Source organism: Bos javanicus, chromosome 8 (assembly GCF_032452875.1).
Source record: "Bos javanicus breed banteng chromosome 8, ARS-OSU_banteng_1.0, whole genome shotgun sequence".
NCBI classification, from domain to species: domain Eukaryota; kingdom Metazoa; phylum Chordata; class Mammalia; order Artiodactyla; family Bovidae; genus Bos; species Bos javanicus.
This window is the reverse complement of record NC_083875.1, coordinates 62,974,668-62,995,443: the sequence shown is the minus strand read 5'-3', so window position 1 is coordinate 62,995,443 and position 20,776 is coordinate 62,974,668. Positions and strand designations below refer to the sequence as shown.

Below are 20,776 nucleotides of genomic sequence, written 5' to 3'. Positions count from 1 at the left end.
AGGAGCTAGCCCTTGAGGAGCTCACAAACCATTCCAGGGTAGAGGCTGGGAGACAGTTGTAGCAAGAGCTGCGGGAGAGGCCTGGGCCACATGCTGGCAAGACTTTGCCTTCTTAGGTGTGCTGGGTCCCTGGAGTAGTGACTGCACATAGCAAGTACTTGGTCAGCACCAGCTGGGTGCACATCAGGAGCACTGGCTGTGAGGGCAGCATGAACTCTCATTTAGGAAAAATGAGACTCATGCTAGAGGCAGAGCTGGGACCAAAACCCTCTGCTCCTGAGCTTCTGTTTAGTGGCCACTTGACCATGATGCCAGGGTTGATTTCAGTATCGAATTCATGGCTGTAAGATTCATTCATCATGGCCTCACTACTTAAGTCAAGATCCTACAGTGTTACAGTAGGTACTTGGTAATGGTGAATGAAACCTGAGGCCTCTTTCTTTGTGGAGCAGAGTATAATGAGAGGTAGGCAGACATTAACCATATCACCACAAAATGTAACATCACCAACAACAATGACTGATATTTTTTTGAGTTTAGGATGTGTCAGGCACTAGCTTAGGAGTGTTTGTATATATAAACTCATTTTATCCTCAAAGTAATTTTTGGTGTTATGGGTATTACTCCCTTTTTATACATAAAGAAAGCACAGAATGGTGAGGTAATTTAGTCAATGTCACACAGCTAGAAAGTGATGTGGGGATCCCAATACTCTTGAGCTCCAGTTTTCTTAGTTTCAAAAAGCAAAATGACAAAACTTGGTTGCAGAGAGTAAGTTAAAAGAGATAAATCTGGAAGATACATTGAGCAACAGGACTGGGTTCACAGTACATGCTCAATAATGAAGACTGAGTTTCAAAGGCTCACTCTGTGGGTGAATCCTCCTGGCACTTGCACAGGCTTCGTAGAGTGACAGTTCCCAGGTTAGCAGAGACTTTATGATTGGCATGAAGAATCTGGGTAAGTATTCAGCCCTCCGCACAAAGAGAAATGTCCTGGCATCTGGGCTTTCTTGGATGGCCTAACCAGCCCCCAACACCATGCGCTGCATACACTGGAGGGCTCACCTTCCTCAAAGCTGCCCAGGGCTTTCTTGTTCCCACATCTTTGCTTTTGTTGTCCCCCAGTTTAAATGCCTTGGGGCTTCTCTGATGGCTCAGTGGTAAAGAATCCACCTGCCAATGCAAGAGATGCAAGAGTTACAGGTTCAATCCCTGGGTCAGGAAGATCCCCTGGAGGAGGAAATGGCAACCCACTCCAGTATTTTTGCCCAGGACATCTCATGGACAGAGGAGCCTGGCAGGCTACAGTCCATGGGGTAGCAAAGAGTCAGACACAACTAAGTGATTAAACAATGACAACAAACTTAAATGCAGATCTCATCTCTGCCTCTTCAGACGGGTGGCTTTCTCAGGGGATCCCCTGTGTGTCAGAGAGAATCTACACAACTTATTTGTGACCAGGGCACATGTCAGTTCTGATCTGTTCCCCACCTGAGTGGCTGTGGGAGACAGCTCAGTGTGTACCTGCTCACCCACCAGACTGGAGGCTGGGGTCAAGGGCTCCTTGTCTCCCACCACCATACAATCTAGAAAGGAGGAAACAACAAGGACCCTGTTGGATTAAGGCCATACTTTGTCCCAGAGAAGAAATGCATCAAACAGTTAAACTCTCTTGATACAAACTTTTATACCACCTTTGACAGTGACATGAAGTTCTGCCCAGTGTGTCTCAACATAGAACTCCCCAAGGCTGCCTTCTAACCAGGGATAGTGGACATCATTATTGGGTAGTTTGTTCAACAGAAATTCTCTTTTGTTGTTGATCTTTTTCCCAAGGGAGTGAATTAGACCTGAGACATCACTGTTCAGCCCCAAGTGCCACCCCACGAATGGCCAGTCTGCAATGGACAGTGGCCGTGCAGCCTATTCCACTGCAGGGGACAGCTGCTGAGTAGCCTGGGCTTTCTCAGGGGAAGTTGTCCTGGAACAACCTTGCAGCAGTGTGGAAGGTCAGTGTCAGCTCTCCGAGCACGTCAACAGAATCTGGGTAAACTCCTGGGAGCCAAGACCTGGCCTGGATTTTCTGAGTCTGACCAGTTCGGGGTTGTTGATCAGGGTCTGCAGCAGGAGCCACCTTGTCCTGGACCTCGCTGAGAGACGGGGACCTAGAACAGAATCAGAGCCGGTACAATGGAGGAGAGGGCAGCTTGTCTCTGTCCTGCTCAGAGGCCACAGGGAAAGCTGCCCAGAAGGAGTGAGGTGTGGAGGAAGGAGCCGGACCAGGATTCCTGGGGACATGAGGGTGGCTGGAGGGATAAGAGTTTGTTCCACAGATCTGGATATCTGCAATGTTGGGATCAGCAATGAAAACAGTCCAGATCAGTGCTGAGTGTTCACAGGCAGAACATAGCTAACTGGAGGGCTTCCCAGGGGAAGGCAGAGCAGAATGATATAGGTGGCAGCCAAGAGAGAGCTTGTGGTAAGGAATGGGGTAGTTTAAGCAAAACTGCACACCATCTTGGAGGGCATCTGGCTTGCAGCGTGAGTTATGGAGGAGTCTCAGACAAATGGCTGATTGAAGGACTTAGGTAGCAGAGTTCATTTTCAGAAACAATGGAGAAGCTGAATTAGCAGGAACAAGGCCTCGGAGTCCCACAGCCAGACTGACTGGGGTGAAGACTTCTAACCTCCTGGGTAGAAGGGCTCCCAGGGCACAGAAAGTGGAGGAAGAGGGTCAGAGAAGGAGGAACATGGGACATCTCAGGGATCCCAGGGAAGACTGAAGGCACTTGTTTCCTGGTGTGCAACCCCAGTATAGATTCAAACAGGAGACTTACCTGCTGATTGATTTAGGTACCAGTATTTGATGGTCTGCTGTAGCCTCCTCTCCCTGTGGCCGGTGATCAGGATATGGCAAAAGCTGACGAGCACGGGGTTGGTGTGATAATGATCTACGTAGAGCATGCCAATCCATGCACTGAACCCTGAAATCCAGAAGGGAAGTCAGACCATGCAATGTATATTCCTGGATGACTAGGTTTTGCTTCTTATGACATAACTGCAGCAACACTTTGTTCCCAAATGGTGTCTGTGTCTTTGCTGTGAATCCAGAAAATGAGGTATAAAGAGCTGGAAAGGTTCTTAGAGATCATACCCTAACCTGTTCATTTTATGGAAATTTGAAGTTCACAGTGACGGGAGCCTCTATGGCTTATACGGAGAAGCCAGCTGCCATTGCACGAATCAATGAGTGAATGAAAAGACACAGTCCAGAAATAGGACAAAAACTGCTTTTTCTCCGGAAAAAATGGTTTGATTTTGGAGCAAAATGAACAGACCATTTTTTTAACTAAGAAAGCTTGCAACTAACACCACAAGTAATTCTGAGATATGTTTTCTCAAAAATTTCAGAGCCGTGCATTCACAAATTACCTTGTAAGTGTTTTGATAGAATTGCACTATCCCTTACTGCTCTTCATTATACCTCAAAGATCTGTTAAATATGCAATCTGACCATTGGGCTGAAAAGTTTTGTTTTGTTTTTTCTATTCAGCGTTATAGCCCCTGTGGGAAGATAAGCTCTAAGTACAAGAGAAGAGAATGCCTTATGATCCAGCAATCCCACTGCTGGGCATACACACTGAGGAAACCAGAATTGAAAGAGACACATGTACCCCAATGTTCATCGCAGCACTGTTTATAATAGCCAGGACATGGAAGCAACCTAGATGCTCATCAGCAGATGAATGGATAAGAAAGCTGTGGTGCATATACACAATGGAGTATTACTCAGCCATTAAAAAGAATACATTTGAATCAGTTCTAATGAAGCGGATGAAACTGGAGCCTAATATACAGAGTGAAGTAAGCCAGAAAGAAAAACACCAATACAGTATACTAATGCATATATATGGAATTTAGAAAGATGGTAACATAACCCTGTATACGAGACAGCAAAAGAGATACTGATGTATAGAAGAGTCTTCTGGACTCTGTGGGAGAGAGAGAGGGTGGGATGATTTGGGAGAATGGCATTGAAATACGTATAATATCATATATGAAATGAGTCGCCAGTCCAGGTTCAATGCACGATACTGGATGCTTGGGGCTGGTGCACTGGGACGACCCAGAGGGATGGTATGGGGAGGGAGGAGGGAGGAGGGTTCAGGATGGGGAACACGTATATACCTGTGGCGGATTCATTTCGATATTTGGCAAAACCAATACAATATTGTAAAGTTTAAAAATAAAATAAAATTTTAAAAAAAAAGAGAGAAGAGAATGAACTGCGGGCCTCTGGTACCCGACTTGCAGGCAGCTTCCACAAAGGTGCAAGAGCAGCGCTCCCCAGACGCACGGCTACATACCCATGTCTGCTCTCTCATAGCCACTCTGCAGGATGGTCCTGTCGATGCGGGCGATCAGCCACGTGCCCAGGACACAGCTGATGAAAAGCCTGGAGAGGCAGGCACCCAGGCCCAGCAGCACGTTGTAGAAGAACAGAAAGTAGTTGAAGTTGTGGAACGCTCTCCTGCGGAGGGAAGCAGGCAGAGGGGAAGCACCCTTCAGTATGAGAAGGTGGCTAGGCAGGTGGGCTCAGGGGCCCTCCCAGACCTGTGGTCAAATCCTATCTCTCCCACCTCCTAGCTGTGCGACCTCGTGCTGTTAGTGGAGGAAGCTGACTGTCCCCACTTCACAGCTGGTGTGAAGACCGGCTCAGAAACAGTGGCGAGGACGTTGAGCACCAGGCAGGCTGAATGTGAGTGGGGACTGTAAACCCCACGCGGCTACCGCTGGGTCCATGGTTACAGCAGAGGGTGTGGCTTTCTCATATCTGTTGCAACAGTGACCTGTCCCCAGCTAGAACTGCTCCAAGTCCTCCAGATAAAATTTTTCAAGTTAATCACATGGTTCCTGTTGCCTATGGGATGAAGCCCAAATATTGCATATGAATTTTGAGGTCCTCCCTGAGAGGGACTTTTCTGGTATTGCCACTTTGTGCTCGCTTCCTGTCCCTCACCATCCAGCATATTGGAGTCTCACTCTTCTCCCAACACATCCTGCCCTCTCATGGCTTCCTGCCTGCATCCGTACAGTGGGGGCTGCAACCACACCATCTGCTCATCTCTGCCTGTAGGAATCCTACCATCCTACCTACTTTAGCTCAAACATCCCACCTGCAGCTAAAAGAACGCCCTGCCTCTCCGCCACTCCCTTCCTCTCCTCTGCTTTCTCTTGTAATGCTTTCACACCATCTGGACTCTACTGTCCCTAAATGTCTGTGTCTGTCAACTCCAGTGGACCATGAGCAGATCACAGGCAGATCGTGAGGAGTATTTCATTATCCTCAGTGCCCATGTTGCTTCCTCCATGATGAACAGCTTTGAATGAATGAACTAGAAAGGATTACCATGGGACAGGCACTACTGCTCTAAGTTCATATTTTAATACCTTTCATCCTTGGAACACCTCTCTGAGATGTGCAAACTTATTTGTAAAGTGAGGAAGTAGAGGTTCATAGATGTTCAGTAAGGTCACATAGCTCATAAGGGGTGGAGCCAAGATTTGGCTCCAGGCAGTCTGGTTCCTGGCAGTTTGGTCCCAGTTCTAAACCACTGCCCCTCGCCCTCTCAGAATGTATAGTGCACCCAGGAACCTGCCAAGGGTGGAGAAAGGAGCGAGCCTGCTGAGGCCAGAGCCCTACAATGCCCCACTACTTTCTCTGCTCTCACCTGTTGTTGAGAGCCAGGGGCTTCTGCTTGTCATCTATCCCCATCTTTGGTTGCAGGAAGAAGCTGGTGGCAATCCATACCTGCAGGACCATGAGACCCAGGACGATGGATACGGTGAGGCTAAAACACAAGGCGAGACCATGCTGAGGTGGCCTTGACCACTCTTCCCAAACTCTTTTGGAATGCCCAGTGATACAGAGGAAAGACATGTTGACTGCCTGCCAGACCAACAGTAGCTTGAACTCTGTCCTTTATGCCTACAGAGAATTTTGTCTACTATGCAGATGAGAAAAATGAGGCTTACAAAGGGGACATGACTTTCTCAAAGCTGCGTCATCGGGCCTTCTGGCTCCAGACCAGAACTCCAGGACTAAATCAGGTCCTTTTGTTGAGGGGTAGCAGTGGGCTGAGTGGTTTAGCAGCATAGGAAATCAAAGAAAGGAATGGGATTTTCAGAAGAGCTCATGAAGGCCATGGAAGAGTGGACAGGGCAGGCTCTGCCCCAGATTCGTAGGAGGCTCTAGGTGAGCCTGGAACCAAGGAGTTCAGAGCAGCAAGGCCCCCAGAGGGCACACACCCTGTTTGCAGCTCTCCCCAGCACCAGCATGGGGTGATGGTTGAATGAGGTTTTGGTTTCAGATTGTCCAGCTCCCCATCCTGCCTCCTCCCCTCCTGGGACAAATTGCTCAGCCTCTCTGTGCCTCTGTTCCTCATCTGAAAAAGGGAGCTAATGTAAGTCCCAACCTCAGAAGGTCCTCAAGAGAAAAGTTGCAAAGTGAATTTTCAGTAATGTCAGCATTTGCTTACTTTCCATATGGGTAAACTAAGGCTTGGAGAGGCAGTTTACAAGTCACACAGTTGATCTAAAGCCTAAACTCAGATTCCCTCTCTCTTTCCACTATACTGTCCTTTCTCTCACCTCATCTGCCTGAACCTCAGTCTTCCCAGCAATACAATGGACACACATATACCTCCCACAGACACAATTGTGAGGACCCAGCTGAACAGTGCAAGTGGAAACATTTCATAAACTGTGAGTCTCCCATCACAGTGACAGCATGGGTCCAGGGACTGGTAAGAGCCCAGCAGGGAAGGGGCATTTCGAACAGCAGCTCGGAGGGCCCAGCAGCTCCCAGGCCCTGGGCAATGTCAGGAAGCCCACCCAGCACTTACATCCCGATGCCTAGGCCTCGGAGCATCTCCAGCGCCTGATGGTGGATGACAGGAAGCACCAGGCTATACATGATCGCCAGGCCACACAGGCTCTGCATCACATGGATGATGAGGTAGCCTGTGGGCCAAGGGAGCCGGTGGTCACTAACGGCCCTTCAGCATCCAGTCACACAAGTCCCTCCCTCCAGCCCCGCCCGCAGCCTCCTCCCTCCAAAGGTCCTGGCGCTCTTGCTTATGCTGTTTCTCCTGCCTGGCACGACCACCAACCTTCTGCTCACTCTGCCAGGTCAGTTCAAATGTCAACTCCATTAGGAAGGCTTGGCACCCTGGCCTAGGTGTGGATAGTCACTTCCTCCTCTGGGTCACCACCACCCTTAGCGTACACACCCCATGGGCACAGGACAGGTGGTAATGATGACCGATATGAATGTGTGCTTCTCACTCCTTCCAGACCTTCCTGTAGGTCCCTTGAGGAAGAGCTGGGGCTGCTTCTGCCCCATGTCCCTCCTCCCTGCCCACAGCTGGGACTCTGCAGGTGCTCAGGGAATGTGTGTCAAATTGAATAGGTCACGTGATGGCACTTACCCCACAGAATATAGGCTATCTGCCAGCCAGAGTACCTTGCAATGGCCACCTGAGATTTAGATAGAACAAACGATCTGAGAGGGGAGACACCTTGATGACCTCTAACACATATCCAGCATCCCTGTCTCATTTGAGGGTCACCCACCAAGCTACCAAGGCAGGTGTCATGATTGTCCTCATTTTACACATGAGGCCAGATGGGGACAGTGGCTGTCCCAAGTCACCCAGCAGCAGAACATACTAAAATTGAGGGCTCTGGACCCCCGCCCCCCGCCCCAGCCCAGAGCTCTTCCTTCCCCAGCATGCCAACCCTGTCTGAGGTGCAGGACAGCAGGCTGTGGCCTGGGAGCAGAGAGAGACTGCTGTGGACTTACCACACTCTCAGATGAGGAAGGATTATGAAACTTCAGAGGAAGAAAGTGTTTATCCCCTGCCCACAACCTCTTGATGTGCTTTCTAGAGAGAGAGAGAGAGGGAAATTAGTAATGCTTATGACCCGGGCTCCTTACGCACTTAGAGCTCAACAGATGTAAACAGAAAGGCCTATGGAGGGAGATGGCAGGCAGCTCAGCTCCCCTGTATTGACCACAGCTCTTGAGATGGTTCTAATCAGTCTTGAAATCTTTTTAAAATACTTTTTAAAAGTTGAGATACAGTTGACTATAACATGACATTTTTTCAGGTGTACAATATAATTGATATTTGTACATATTATGAAATGATGATAATGTCTTGTTAACATCTGTCACTGCACACAGTTACAAAAAGTTTTTCCTTGTGATGAAAACTTTTAATCTACTCTCTCAGCAACTTTCAAATATTCACTATTTTTAAACTATAGTCAAAGGTTCAAGGCAGGCCTTGGATGGACAGCTGGGGCCTCTTTGTGTCAGGAGAGTCTTCACTTAGATGCCATCTGCAAGAGACTCACCCTTTGGGCAGCCAGATGGGGAGGATGTAAAGACAGGATGCTCTGGAGGGGTGAGAATTGGCCCTGGGCTTCCAGTGAGTGAGTGGGTGACTGTGAATTAGAGACTGAGACAGACAGTGAGAGAGAGAAGCAGAGACAAAGGCAGAGAAATGGAGAGAAAGAGAAGCAATAGATACCCAAATTCAACTTCTATCAGCATGCAAATGCTGACTCCATACTGAAGGCCATCCCCTCCTCCTGCACTGCTGTTCTTGAGACTGATGCACCTGGTCCCCTTGACCCAACCTCCTGTGGGGTCCCCTTGAGCCAAATTCACCTGCTGGGAACCCACTGTAGTTAGTCCTGGAGAGCAGGGCAGGTCTGACACCAAGCAGACATGAAGTGTACAAGAAATGATAAGGTTAGAAGAGGCCAGAAGACATGGTCATATGCTAACAGACTGGCCAAAGAACTGCGGTGCTGGAGAAGACTTTTGAGAGTCCCTTAGACAGCAAAGAAATCAAACCAGTCAATCCTAAAGGAAATCAACCCTGAATATTCATTGGAAGAACTGATGCTGAAGCTGAAGCTCCAGTACTTTGGCCACCTGATGCAAAGAGCTGACTCACTGGAAAAGACACTGATGCTGGGAAAGACTGAGGGAAGGAGGAGAAGGGGCCAACAGAGGATGAGATGGTTGGATAGCATCACCAACTCAATGGACATAAATTTGAGCAAACTCCTGGAGATGGTAATGGACAGGGAAGCCTGGCGAGCTGCAGTCCTTGGAGTTGCAAAGGGTTGGACATGACTTTGCAACTGAATAACAACAAAGTTTTTTGTTGAGTCTTGCCTGCTCAGCAGTGAACATGGCAATGAAAGTATTGCTTAGGGTTTTGCTGAAGACCAAAAGAAAACTCTAATCACAATGTCAAATTGATAGAGGAAGCTCAAATCAAATGCTATTTTGTTTGTTTTTGTTTTTTACCAATAGATGTGGTTGTCCCCAAACCCTGTATACACTGCAGTTCCCAATTTGGGAATGACTGACACTGCTTGGGAATTCTGAGAAAAAAAATCTGTCAGCCAATTTCCTGCTTGAAGACACACAAATGCCTCCCAGAAGCCCCTACCTGTAACAAGCCAAGATGTGGAACAGGTAGCTCACACATGTGAGGGAGGCAGGCAAAATGGTCACCACCCAGACTTCTGAAATAGAAAAGGTGACACAAGCAACCTCAGAAGATGAACCAGAAATAATTTTTAAAATGCAGAAAGTCACAACAGAAAAGTTTGGGCAAAATATATTGTATTACCTTTAATATACCTCTTGGGCAAATAAAGTTCTGCTTATTTCTGTTTCATTTTAGCTATATGCCTTCAATATCCTTTATTTCCTGTGTGTTTATAAACTTTTCCTTTGGTATTAATATTTTCTGTCTACAATGCATAATAGAAGCAGAAAATTATAGAATGTACGCATAGTAGGTAGCCTCCAGCCTTGTAAAACATCATTTATACCTGACCTTCTAATAACCCCTTTTGGGGGAGGGGGTTATCCACCCCCAGTTCACAGCCACCATGTGCAGTGGTAACTGGAATGAAGGTCTTGACTATTCCATTCATCCACCTTTTAGTAAGTTTCTAATATTTCGTATCCAACTTGCTTTCAGAATGACTCTGGGTGCTTATGAGAGAGGGATGGAGAAAGACAGAAGAAAGTAAAAGCTTCTGTACAAGCAGATTCTCAGTAGGTGCAGAAAAAGCATTTGAAAGAATCCAATACCTCTTTATAATTAAAATCACTGAATAAACTAGAAATGGAAGGGCATTTCCTCAATTGGATAAAAAGCATCTGTAAAACCCCCACAGCTGACATCATACTTAATTGGTGAACAACTGCTTTCCCCTTAGGTTCAAGAATGAGAAAATCAGTGTCTGCTCTTGCCAATTATATCCAACGTTGTACTGAAGGGTCTAGTCAGGGCAATTAGGCAAGAAAATGCAGCTAGACTGCAAAAGAAGAAATAAAACTATCTCTATTCACCAATGACATGTTCTTAGGTATAGAAAATCCTAGGGAAGAAGCAAACAAAAGTAAAATGATTAATAAATGAGCTTGTAAGTTTGTAAGACATAAGACCAATATATAAAAATCAATTCATCGCTGTACCTAGCAATGTGTAATCTGAAAATGAAGTAAGAATTGCATTTGAAATAGTATCACAAAGAATAAAATACTTAAGAATAAATTTAATAAAAGAAGTGTACAACCTGTACACTGAAAACTATAAAAGATTATTGAAATTAAAGACCTAAATTAATGGAAAAACATATCACTTTTATGTATAGGATATTCTATGTGAACATACAATACTCCTAAATTGACTGACAAATTCAAACCAACTGCCCAAAACTTCCAAAGCCATTTCTATTTAAATTGACAAGCTAATCCTAAAATTCATATTAAAAAAAAGGGACCCAGAATAGGCCATACAGCCTTGAAAAAGAAGAACAAAATTGCATGACTCATATTTCTTGATTTCAATCTTACTATAAATCTACAGTAGTAAGACTGTGGTATTTCTGTAAAGATAGACAAATAGATGAATGGAATAAACAGAATCCGTAAGTAAATCCCCATTGTCAATAAATTTTCAACAGGTATGAAAAGCATTAATTGTCTTGACAGTTTAATGGGGAAGAAATATGCCTTCAATAAATATGGGTCCCTCCACCCAAAAGGATTCATGTGTTGAAACTCTAACCCACGATGTGATGGTATTTGGAGATGGAGTCTTTGGGAGGTGATTAGATTGTGAGGGTGGAACCCTCATGATGGAATTAGTGCCCTTAAAAGAAGAGACATGAGGGAGTTTGCTTCCTCTCCCTATTCTCCATCCAGTATGTGAGTACACAAAGAGAAGGTGGCCATCTGCAAGTCAGGAAGCAGCTCTCCCAAGACACCAGATCTGCTAGCACCTTCGACTTTCCAGTCTCCAGAACTGTGAGAAATAAATGTTGGTTGTTTATACCACATAGTCGATGGTAACTTGTTACAGTAACCGGAACTAAGCAGAAATTAAATTTGAATGATATGAGTAAACTTTTCATAAAATAATAAAGTCAAAACTTACTATTTTATCTTTTCCAAAGTGAAAAATATATGATGATTTTAGTTGTTTCCACTGACACCAAAAAAAGATAAGCTATTTAAGATGAGAACATTCTCAAGGCATGGTCAATGCAGCCCCAAGTAAGTTGTAATAAAATGGCCTGTGTCTGGACCCCTTTCTCCTTCAAGTCAATCCAGGGAGGCATACAGTAAGTGAAACACAGATAATATGAAGACTAGCAGCAGTAGTTACTGTAGGTGTGCACCCACCACCAGTCACAAGTCCCTCCCCGTTCCATATAGAAGTGGCAGGAACAAAGGTGGAATATGGTTTTACCTTTGGTGATGTTAATCAGCTCTTTCACCTGCAGGAGGACTGGGCTCCCTGTCTGGTTCATGGAGGTGATGTAGCTCTCCAATTCACCTTCAAACACATCCAGCTCGTCTCTCACATACACGAACACGCAGAACTCAATGACAATGAACTGAGGACACAGAGTAAGTGTTTCAAGGTCTCACCTGAGTCCTGCTCATTAAATGAATAATATAGGGGGTCATTTTTTGGTTTTGAGGTCAAAAGTCTTTGAAGCTCAAAACTCAACTGAAATAGACTCTGGACACTTGCTTTACTGATGTGAATGGGATTGTGACTCCTTTGGAGACAGGATTCAGCCCAAACTCTGTTCTTCACAAAATAACATACAAGAGTAAATCCCAAAAGGGCTCAAGAAACTCTTCAGACATTAATTCAATCATAGTGACATGAATGCCTAACTTTGAATAAGGGGTGACTTTATGGACAATTCCAGACATTTCTCACTGTTCTCCTCCTTGCATTTTGGCAATGATCAAATTGGAGGACATGCTGTTTCCTGTATGCATGTCATGCTTGCTCCTGTCCTATCATCTTGTCATCCTGCCTTCATGCCCCTGATCATCATGCCATTGCTTCTGGAGTTCCTGATGCCATTTTACTTCATCAACTGAATCTTGTTTATCTCTGAATATGGAGCTCAAATGCTACTATTGTCAGGCAGCTTCTCTATCCAGAGTAATTCACTAAACTTCCAGAACACTTTCACCTTTTCTTTTCCTCTGTTTAGATGGCAGTACTGCATATCATATCTTATCTTCTTCTCTTAGACCATGGGCTACTCCCAGGCCAAGAGCTGCTGAATCAGCCCTCTTCTCTCTTCCAGGTCTTAACAAGGCACTTGGTATGGAGTAGACAACTAATAAAGATTTAACGAACACAAAAACATCAAGTGATTTACTCACTGCTGCAGAGAACTCTAGTTAGTGGTCCATTAAAATCCATTCTTCCCTTCTTTGGGCACAAGGCTGGACTACATTTCCCAGCCTCCCTTAGTTAGATATGGCCACGTGACAAGGACCTCACCAATGGGAAAAGAGTGGAAGGAACGTGTGCTGGGTCCACATGGCCTTTGAAGCCTCCCATATGCATTTCTCTATATACTTTCTCCTTCTGCTGACTGGATGCAGGGGGTGAGGATTCTCAGGGATGATGAAGGTACACAATGGAGAAACTAGTTATGGGACAACATAAAAGACTGCTGCCTCCCAAACCTGAACACCCAGTCAACATTGTTAAGTGGGAAAAAAAGAAAAAAAAAAGCATATATATATACAGTGTTTTCAAATGAAGTTTGGGGGTTTATGCAGTACCTTATCATAACCTGATGCTGCTAAGTCGCTTCAGTCATGTCCGACTCTGTGTGACCCCATAGACAGCAGCCCACCAGGCTCTCCCATCCCTGGGATTCTCCAGGCAATAACACTGGAGTGGGTTGCCATTTCCTTCTCCAATGCATGAAAGTGAAAAGTGAAAGTGAAGTCGTTCAGTCGTGTCCAACTCTTTGCAACCCCATGGATTGCAGCCTACCAGGCTCCTCCATCCATGGGATTTTCCAGGCAAGAGTACTGGAGTGGGGTGCCAGTGCCTTCTCCGTATCATAACCTAATCCATTCACCTAAAAGTTATCACAAGACTAGTTTGTATAAGTATCATCCTCATACATTTAAAATGAACAGAAGACAATTTGGCCATTTTCATCTCTCCACTTTGACCCTGCTTTTGACTTGGACATTTTACCTCACTTAGCTCTGACCACATGACGTGCTTTGGTTTTGTACTTTATTGATTTCTTGTTTTTAGTTTCATAAGTTTCTGCTCTACTTTTTATTATAACACATCTATTTTTCTGCTTACTTTGCATTTTAATTTGCTCTTTTTTGTTTGTTTCCTAATGTGAAAGCTTAGATGATTGATTTTAGATCTTTCTTCATTCAATGCTACAAATTTCTTTTTAACCACTGCTTTTGCTGGGCTTCCCTGGTGGCTCAGCAGTAAAGAATCCACCGGCTAATGCAGGAGACCTGTGTTCAGTCCCTGCGTTGGGAAGATCCCCTGGAGAAGGAAATAGCAACTCACTCCAGTATTGTCTGAGAAATCCCATGGACAGAGGAGCCTCGCAGGCTACAGTCCTCGAGTCACAAGCGTCGGACATGACTGAGCAACTTAACAACAATAACAACAACAACTGCTTTTACCACCTGCCACAAAGTTTGAGAACTTGTGTTCTCCTTTTTCAAAATATTTCTAACTTGCCTTGATTTTTTTCTTTGGCTCATATGTTATTTAGAAGTGTGTTGTTTCGATATCTACTCCTGGGGGATTTTCCAGTTATCTTTCTGTTATTGGTTTTTAATTTAATTCCATTTTGATTTGAGAGCAGAAATCATGTGATTTTATTCTTTTACATGTATTAAGTGTGTTTGATGGTTCAAGATATAGTCTATCTTGTTGAATTTTCCATTTATTCTTGAGAAGAATATGCATTCTGCTGTTGTTGATGACGTAGTGTTTGGATTTCCAAAATATCCAGTTAATTGATGGCATCAACTACAATTCAGATTTTCTTACCTTGGCGCTGGTTGCCATGGGGTTTCTGCTCCATTCTGCCAGGATCTTGTCTGTCTCTTCAATTTTAGGGGCAAACTGCCCCATGACCTCCCTGCTCTTAGGGATCTAAGAAGAGTTGTTGATTCTTCAGTTTGTTCATATTTGTACTTGTTTTTAAGACAGAGTGGCATTTTTCAAGCTCTTTACAAGTGGAATTGGCAACCAGAAGTCTCCATAAATACTTCAATTATATTTATTACTAATATTCACTACATGAGTAAAAGTGTCTTTAGAGTCAAAATGGTGGGGTCAAAGAACTGTACTTCTTTGATTTACATATACCCAGTTTTGACCCAGCTTTTAAAGAACAACCCTATCCTATCCCCACCCCATTTATAAAATACAAAAGGATTTGCTTAGCTCTACTTACAAGGTACAGGCAGATGAAAGCCAACACAATGGTTCCAATCATCCTGCTTGGGAACTGAAAGTAGGGGTCCCACTCATATATCCTGGTTTGGAACCAAGACTTATTTCTTTCTCTGTGAATGAATAAACATCAAGAGAAGATAGGTTGTGAGTGGTAAACAAATGCCTGATTCTTCTGAAAATAATGTCATTTCCTCTTGATCTTAGAGTTTAGTGAAGAGAAAGAGCACTGGAAGATTCCACTGTTGTCATCCTCCCCTTATTCTTCAGAACAGGGACTCAGTTTTATTTAGTACAGCAATTTACTAGATAAAAGGCTATAGTTCTTGACCTTTCTTACAGCTAAGAGTGACCAAGACTAAACAGGCCAATGAGACATGAACAGAGGTGTGGGGTGGGACTTGAAGAGGCTGGCCAGATGGAAGTGACACAGCTGGGAGGGCTTCCTTTGTCATTACTCATTTCTCATGCCTGCCATTTGAAGGGCAGACGTGGTGGCTGGTCCAGGTTAGCACTCCAGCATCTATTCTGGATCAGCCTTCGTGATAGCAACCCACTAAGTTATCGGAGGAAAAAGACAGATGATGGGTAAACTGCCATGATGGGCAGTCCAGGGTAAGTATAGACTGCCTGCTTCCAGAATTCTTTTATATGAGAAAGAAATAAATCTCTCTCTTGTTTGTGCCATGATTATTTTGCATTTTCTGCTACATGTTGCCAACTATATTTCTAGCCAGAGAATTAGCTTTGCAACTGTGTGACCTTGGATTAGACATACACCTTCTCTGGGAAATATCGCCTTGTATACAGCGGCACTGGTAGGGGTAGGTAACCTGAATGATCACTGAAGATAGGGGCTTTTTCCTGGCCAAGAGCTATGTCATCTTTTATTGGTAACAGCACCTTGGTTCTTCCCTGGGTCTGTATTCTTCCCTACCATCAGTCCTGGTGGCTAAGTGAGGCTGAACCACTTCTTAGGTCCAGTGGTGAACATGTGACCCCAGTTTGCATGCGTGCATGCTAAGTCACTTCAGCCAAATCCAACTCTGGAACCCCATGGACTGTAGCCCACCAGGCTCCCCTGTCCATGGGATTCTCCCGGCAAGAATACTGGAGTGGGTTGCTGGGCCCTCCTTCAGGGGATCTTCCTAGCCCAGGGATTGAACCTGGGTCTTTTATGTCTCCTACATTTGCAGGCAGGCTCCTTACCACTGGTGCTACCTGGGAAGCTCCTGACTCAGATTTAACAATCAGTTTACTCCAAACACCTACGCATAGTAATTGTTTCTGGTATGGCATGTGGTTCAACTTGATCCAAAGAAACACCTTCATGGGAATTTTGTTAGAATTACTTAGAAGAAAACACTCTTTTCTGTGAGCTTAAGCCAGAAAGGTAAAAGCTTAGAGATTCTGGTCTCTTGATTAAAGTGAAAGAGAAGAGTGAAAACTTAAAACCGGCTTAAAACTCAACATTCAAAAAATGAAGATCAAGTCCCATCATTCCATCTATTTCCCAGACATGGCAAAATAGATGGGGAAAAAGTGGAAACAGTGGCAGATTTTATTTTCTTGGGCTCCAAAATCACTGCAGATGGTGACTGCAGCCATGAAATTAAAAGACACTTCCTCCTTGAAATAAAAGCTTTGACAAACCAAAACAGTGTATTAAAAAGCAAAGATATCATTTTGCCAATAAAGGACCGTATAGCCAAGCTATGGTTTTTCTAGTAGTCGTGTGTGGATGTGAGAGTTGGACCATAAAGAAGGCTGAGCGATGAAGAATTCATACTTTTGAACTGTGGTGCTGGAGAATACTCTTGAGAGTCCCTTGGACTGCAAGGAGATCAAACCAGTCAATCCTAAAGGAAATCAGTCCTGAACATTCACTGGAAGGACTGATGCTGAAGTTGAAGCTCCAACATTTTGGCCACCTGATGTGAAGAGCCAACTCACTGGAAAAGACCCTGATGCTGGGAAAAATTGAGGGCAGGAGGAGAAGGGGATGACAGAGGATGAGATGGTTGGATGGCATCAACAGCTCAACAGACATGAGTTTGAGTAAGCTCCTGAAGATAGTAAAGGACAGGGAAGCCTGGCGTGCTGCAGTCCATGGGGTCACAAAGAGTCAGACACGACTCAGTGAACAACAAAAGCAGAGAGATGAGGCAGAGACCTAGTTCTGATGACATCAATCAAGCCCCTGGATCCATCTGTGTCTGAAACTGACGACTTCTAGAGTTTTTAACTATGTAAGGCCATAACTTTTCTTTTTCTCTTTACACCCGTTTGAATTGAGTTTCTATTAACAAACAAGCGGGCCCTAAAATAGTGCCCTTCCAGTCATCACCAGGTCTCTGACATGTCAGAACTCATCAATATATGTGCAAACACAGAGGGGCAAAGAGAACTGTGCTTACTGAAGGGGGCACTTCCTCAGGAGCCGCTTGACATGCTCTGCCTGGTGAACTTCCAGGAAAGGTTTTTCTTCCTGTGAGAAAAGAAAGAGGTTGATGCTTTGGCTCAGAAAGTCTTATTAGAGTTTTGGTCTCTCTGAAGGACTATTGCCACGAAGGCCAGGATTTTGGGTAAAACTTGGCTATTTTCAACTGAACCATTCCCAGACACCTGTCATTTATTGAAGAGACAATAGCGTCCCATTTCCTGTTTACCTAGTACTTGCTTTCAAGAAATGCTAGAGGCCTGACCTTCCCTGACTCTTCTGTTTCCTGTTTATAGCAGCTTTTGTTTTGCAAAGTTGATTTCCTTCTGAGATTTGGTGATTTCTCATCAGAGTTCAAAATACTATTTCAGGAATGAAACGCTCCACATCCCAGCGTTTTTATTTTTTATGAAAAGAAATTTCTCTTGCTTATTTCAGCAACACAATAATAGTAAGGGACTTCTATACCACACTTTCAACAATAGATAGATTAGATAGATAGATAGATAGATAGATCTATAATAGATAGATAATCCAGTTAGAAAATCAATAAGGTAACAACTGACTTGAACAACACTATAGACAAAATGGATCACGCAGACACTTACAGAACATTCCATATAACACCAACAGAATACATATTCTTTTCACAAACATTTTCTAGGATAGAGCACATGTCTGGCCACAAACAAGACTTAAATTTAAGAAGATTGTAATCATACCAGGCATAATTTCTGACCACAAAAAGTTAGACAGTAATAATAGGAGGAAAATTCACAAACAGTACATTCTTGAGCAACCAATGGGTCAAATAAAAAAGTCAAAAGGGAAATAAAAAGTTACCTTGAAGCAAGTGAAAATAGAAATGCAACATATAAAAACTTATGGGATGCAGCAAAAGCAGTTCTAAGAGGAAGTATATAGCAGTAAATACCAATATGAAGAAAAGAAGAAAGATCTCATATAAGCAACCTAACTTTTTACCTCAAGGAACTAGAAGAAGAAGCACAAGGGGTAAGACAGCCTCAATGACCAAATTCTCTGGGTTCCAGTTCTGTCTCTGCTACCGACTAGCTATTGAGCTTGGGCAATGCAACTGATGTCTCCAGGTCCAAGTTTCCTAATACAGACAGGGAAAAGTAATAACAGCACCTACCTCACAGGGCTGTTAGGAAAACAGCCTGTCAGGGCACACATGGTATTTTTACTTAGTACTCACCATCTGGAGCTCCCAGCCCAGGTGGACCCTCAGAGATTTGACAAATCTGTGCAGGAAGCGGCCCAGCAGGAAGGCTAGGCAGAGCAGCGAGGGCCAGTAGAACATGACAGTCTCGTAATTCCCCACGAACTGCAACAGAAGCAGACCGGGGGCATGGGCTCTAGGGAGGGCTGGGATAGGCCACTGGGGAGGTTGTGCACAGGAGTCTGCCTGTCCCAGCCTGCTCCCATCAGGGCCCACTCTCTCAGAGCTTGGAGGTCAGCAGCCAATCCCTTCCCCACCCCACCCCCAACCCTGCAACCCCGCTTCATCAGAACAAGCAGTAGATTTGGAGTCCAGCAGCCCTGAACTTGAGTCTTAGGCCCCCATTTAATTTTCTACAAAGGGTTTTCATGGGTTTTTTCCCGATTGCATATCTTTTTGGTGGCACGGCATAGCTTGCAGGATCTTAGTTCCCCAAAGGGATTAAACCTGTGCCCCCTACAGTGCAAGCATAGAGCCCTAACCACAGGACTGCCAGGGAATTCCCCTGATTCTGTATTAAATGTTCCTTTTGGAAAACACACACTAGAGAGAGGAAGGATGAGAGAGAGGGGAAAAGAGACAAAGACAGAAAGATAAAGGGGAGGAAGAGGGAGGGGGCGTGGAGCAGAAGAGGGAGTGGGAGAAGAAGAAAAGGAAGGAAAGAAGGGAGGAAGGGCCTGTGAGTGTCATCATGCTGGGAGCATCACAAGCTCCCAAAAGTAAGAGGTCTCTCAGAATGGTGCTCATAGTTTTTAAGTTATTAGCTTCATTTTGATAAAAACATTTTTTTCACTCTTTTAAGATAAATAATATTGTTATTTATCTTTGATAATTTACAAGTTAGTTTCCTTTTTTTATGTTTTCAGAGTATTCTTCCCACCCTTGGGAAATCAGAATTTTGATGCAGGGATGTTAGGGTGGGGTTAGACACATTCTGAGATCCAAGGGCTGATGTCTTCATCTTCCAATGTATGCTTATATCTGAGACATAGTCATTGTAGTATTAATATTTCAGTGTCTTTTTTATTATCTATATCCATATAGCTATATCTGGGCTTCCCTGGTGGCTCAGATGGTAAAGAATCTGCCTGCAATGCAGGAGACCCAGGTTCAATCCCCGGGTTGGGAAGATCCCCAGTGGCTACCCACTCCAGTATTCTGGCCCAGAGAATTCCATGGACAGAGGAGCCTGGTGAGCTACAGTCCATGGGATCACAGAGTCAGACACGACTGAAGTGACTTAGCACATGGCACACAAATTTTATCTAAATTTCCCCTTAGAATTTGACATTTTAGACCCTTTCCAATGTCTCATTTTTATAAACAATGTTTCCATTAATACATTTGAAAACATGAGAACAGGTCTTCATTACTTCCTTAGTCTGGATTTCAGTCCCATGATTGTTAATTATTAAGTCATGTCAGCCCCTGAGCCTTACTTTCCTATCAACGAACCGGGTGTGAATGGCACTAACACACTGGCTGCCTAGTATCCTGAGAATTCTCCAGTTAGTGATTGGGACTGACGCATAGCAGTTCTTGCTGTTAGAGATTCTGAGCACAGAAGTAAGACCCTGCTGTCTCCTCCAATTAACCATGAATATTTTGAATTACAAGAGAACTTCCAGAAGACTGAAAGTTCTCCAAGACTCCAAAGAAAATACCTGTGCTCTGGAACCTCAGGCACTGTGAGCAATGGGAAGAAGGGCTTCTTTTGGGACAGAGATCCACCATAATGCCCTCAATCCTGGTGCAGAGATGCAGAGGGAAGGTCTGACCTACACACCTCATTGTCTAATCTGGTTCCCCGCAGACTCTCTTTATCACACCCCTTAATCCTCTATAGTTACTGAAGCCCAGGAAAGGCTTTGGCAAGGCTCCCATGGGCTCCTGGCCCAGGTGGCCTCCTTGAACTCCTCTCACCTGCCTAGTAAGCCTTCTGGGTGCAACATGATACCTCTCTTTCATCTTGCTTACTTTCCTGGGTATAGGGCTGAACAGATAAACCAGCTTCCTATAATTCTGCGGTAGACAATGCACGGCAAAGCAACAAAGAGTACATTGAGTCCACTTGTCCCATTTTATAGACCAGAGAAACTGAGGCTACAAACAGGAACAGAGAAAAAGGAGCTTTGAAGTCAGCCAGACTTGGTCTTAACTCCCAGATCTATTGCTTCTCAAGAGTTACATAATATACTTGTGCCTCAGTTTCCTCACCTATAAA

General features: G+C 44.5%; 1 protein-coding gene across 4 annotated transcripts in view; it reads right to left on the bottom strand.

The window, feature by feature from the left end:
* Positions 1-1,670: 1,670 nt before the first annotated feature.
* LOC133252792 (stimulated by retinoic acid gene 6 protein-like) overlaps positions 1,671-20,776 on the bottom strand; it is a 43,603-nt gene continuing 24,497 nt past the window's right edge. For all 4 annotated transcript variants that reach the window (XM_061425722.1, XM_061425723.1, XM_061425721.1 and 1 more), the window contains 12 exons: positions 18,529-18,657; positions 17,287-17,357; positions 14,871-14,982; positions 11,855-12,002; positions 9,536-9,611; positions 7,867-7,948; positions 7,493-7,541; positions 6,908-7,025; positions 5,735-5,854; positions 4,370-4,533; positions 2,840-2,986; positions 1,671-2,167 (listed from right to left, as the gene is read on the bottom strand). In XM_061425722.1, the coding sequence (XP_061281706.1) occupies positions 2,019-2,167; positions 2,840-2,986; positions 4,370-4,533; positions 5,735-5,854; positions 6,908-7,025; positions 7,493-7,541; positions 7,867-7,948; positions 9,536-9,611; positions 11,855-12,002; positions 14,871-14,982; positions 17,287-17,357; positions 18,529-18,657 (1,365 nt within the window). In that variant the 3' untranslated portion in view covers positions 1,671-2,018. The remainder of the gene's footprint in view (positions 2,168-2,839; positions 2,987-4,369; positions 4,534-5,734; positions 5,855-6,907; positions 7,026-7,492; positions 7,542-7,866; positions 7,949-9,535; positions 9,612-11,854; positions 12,003-14,870; positions 14,983-17,286; positions 17,358-18,528; positions 18,658-20,776) is intronic.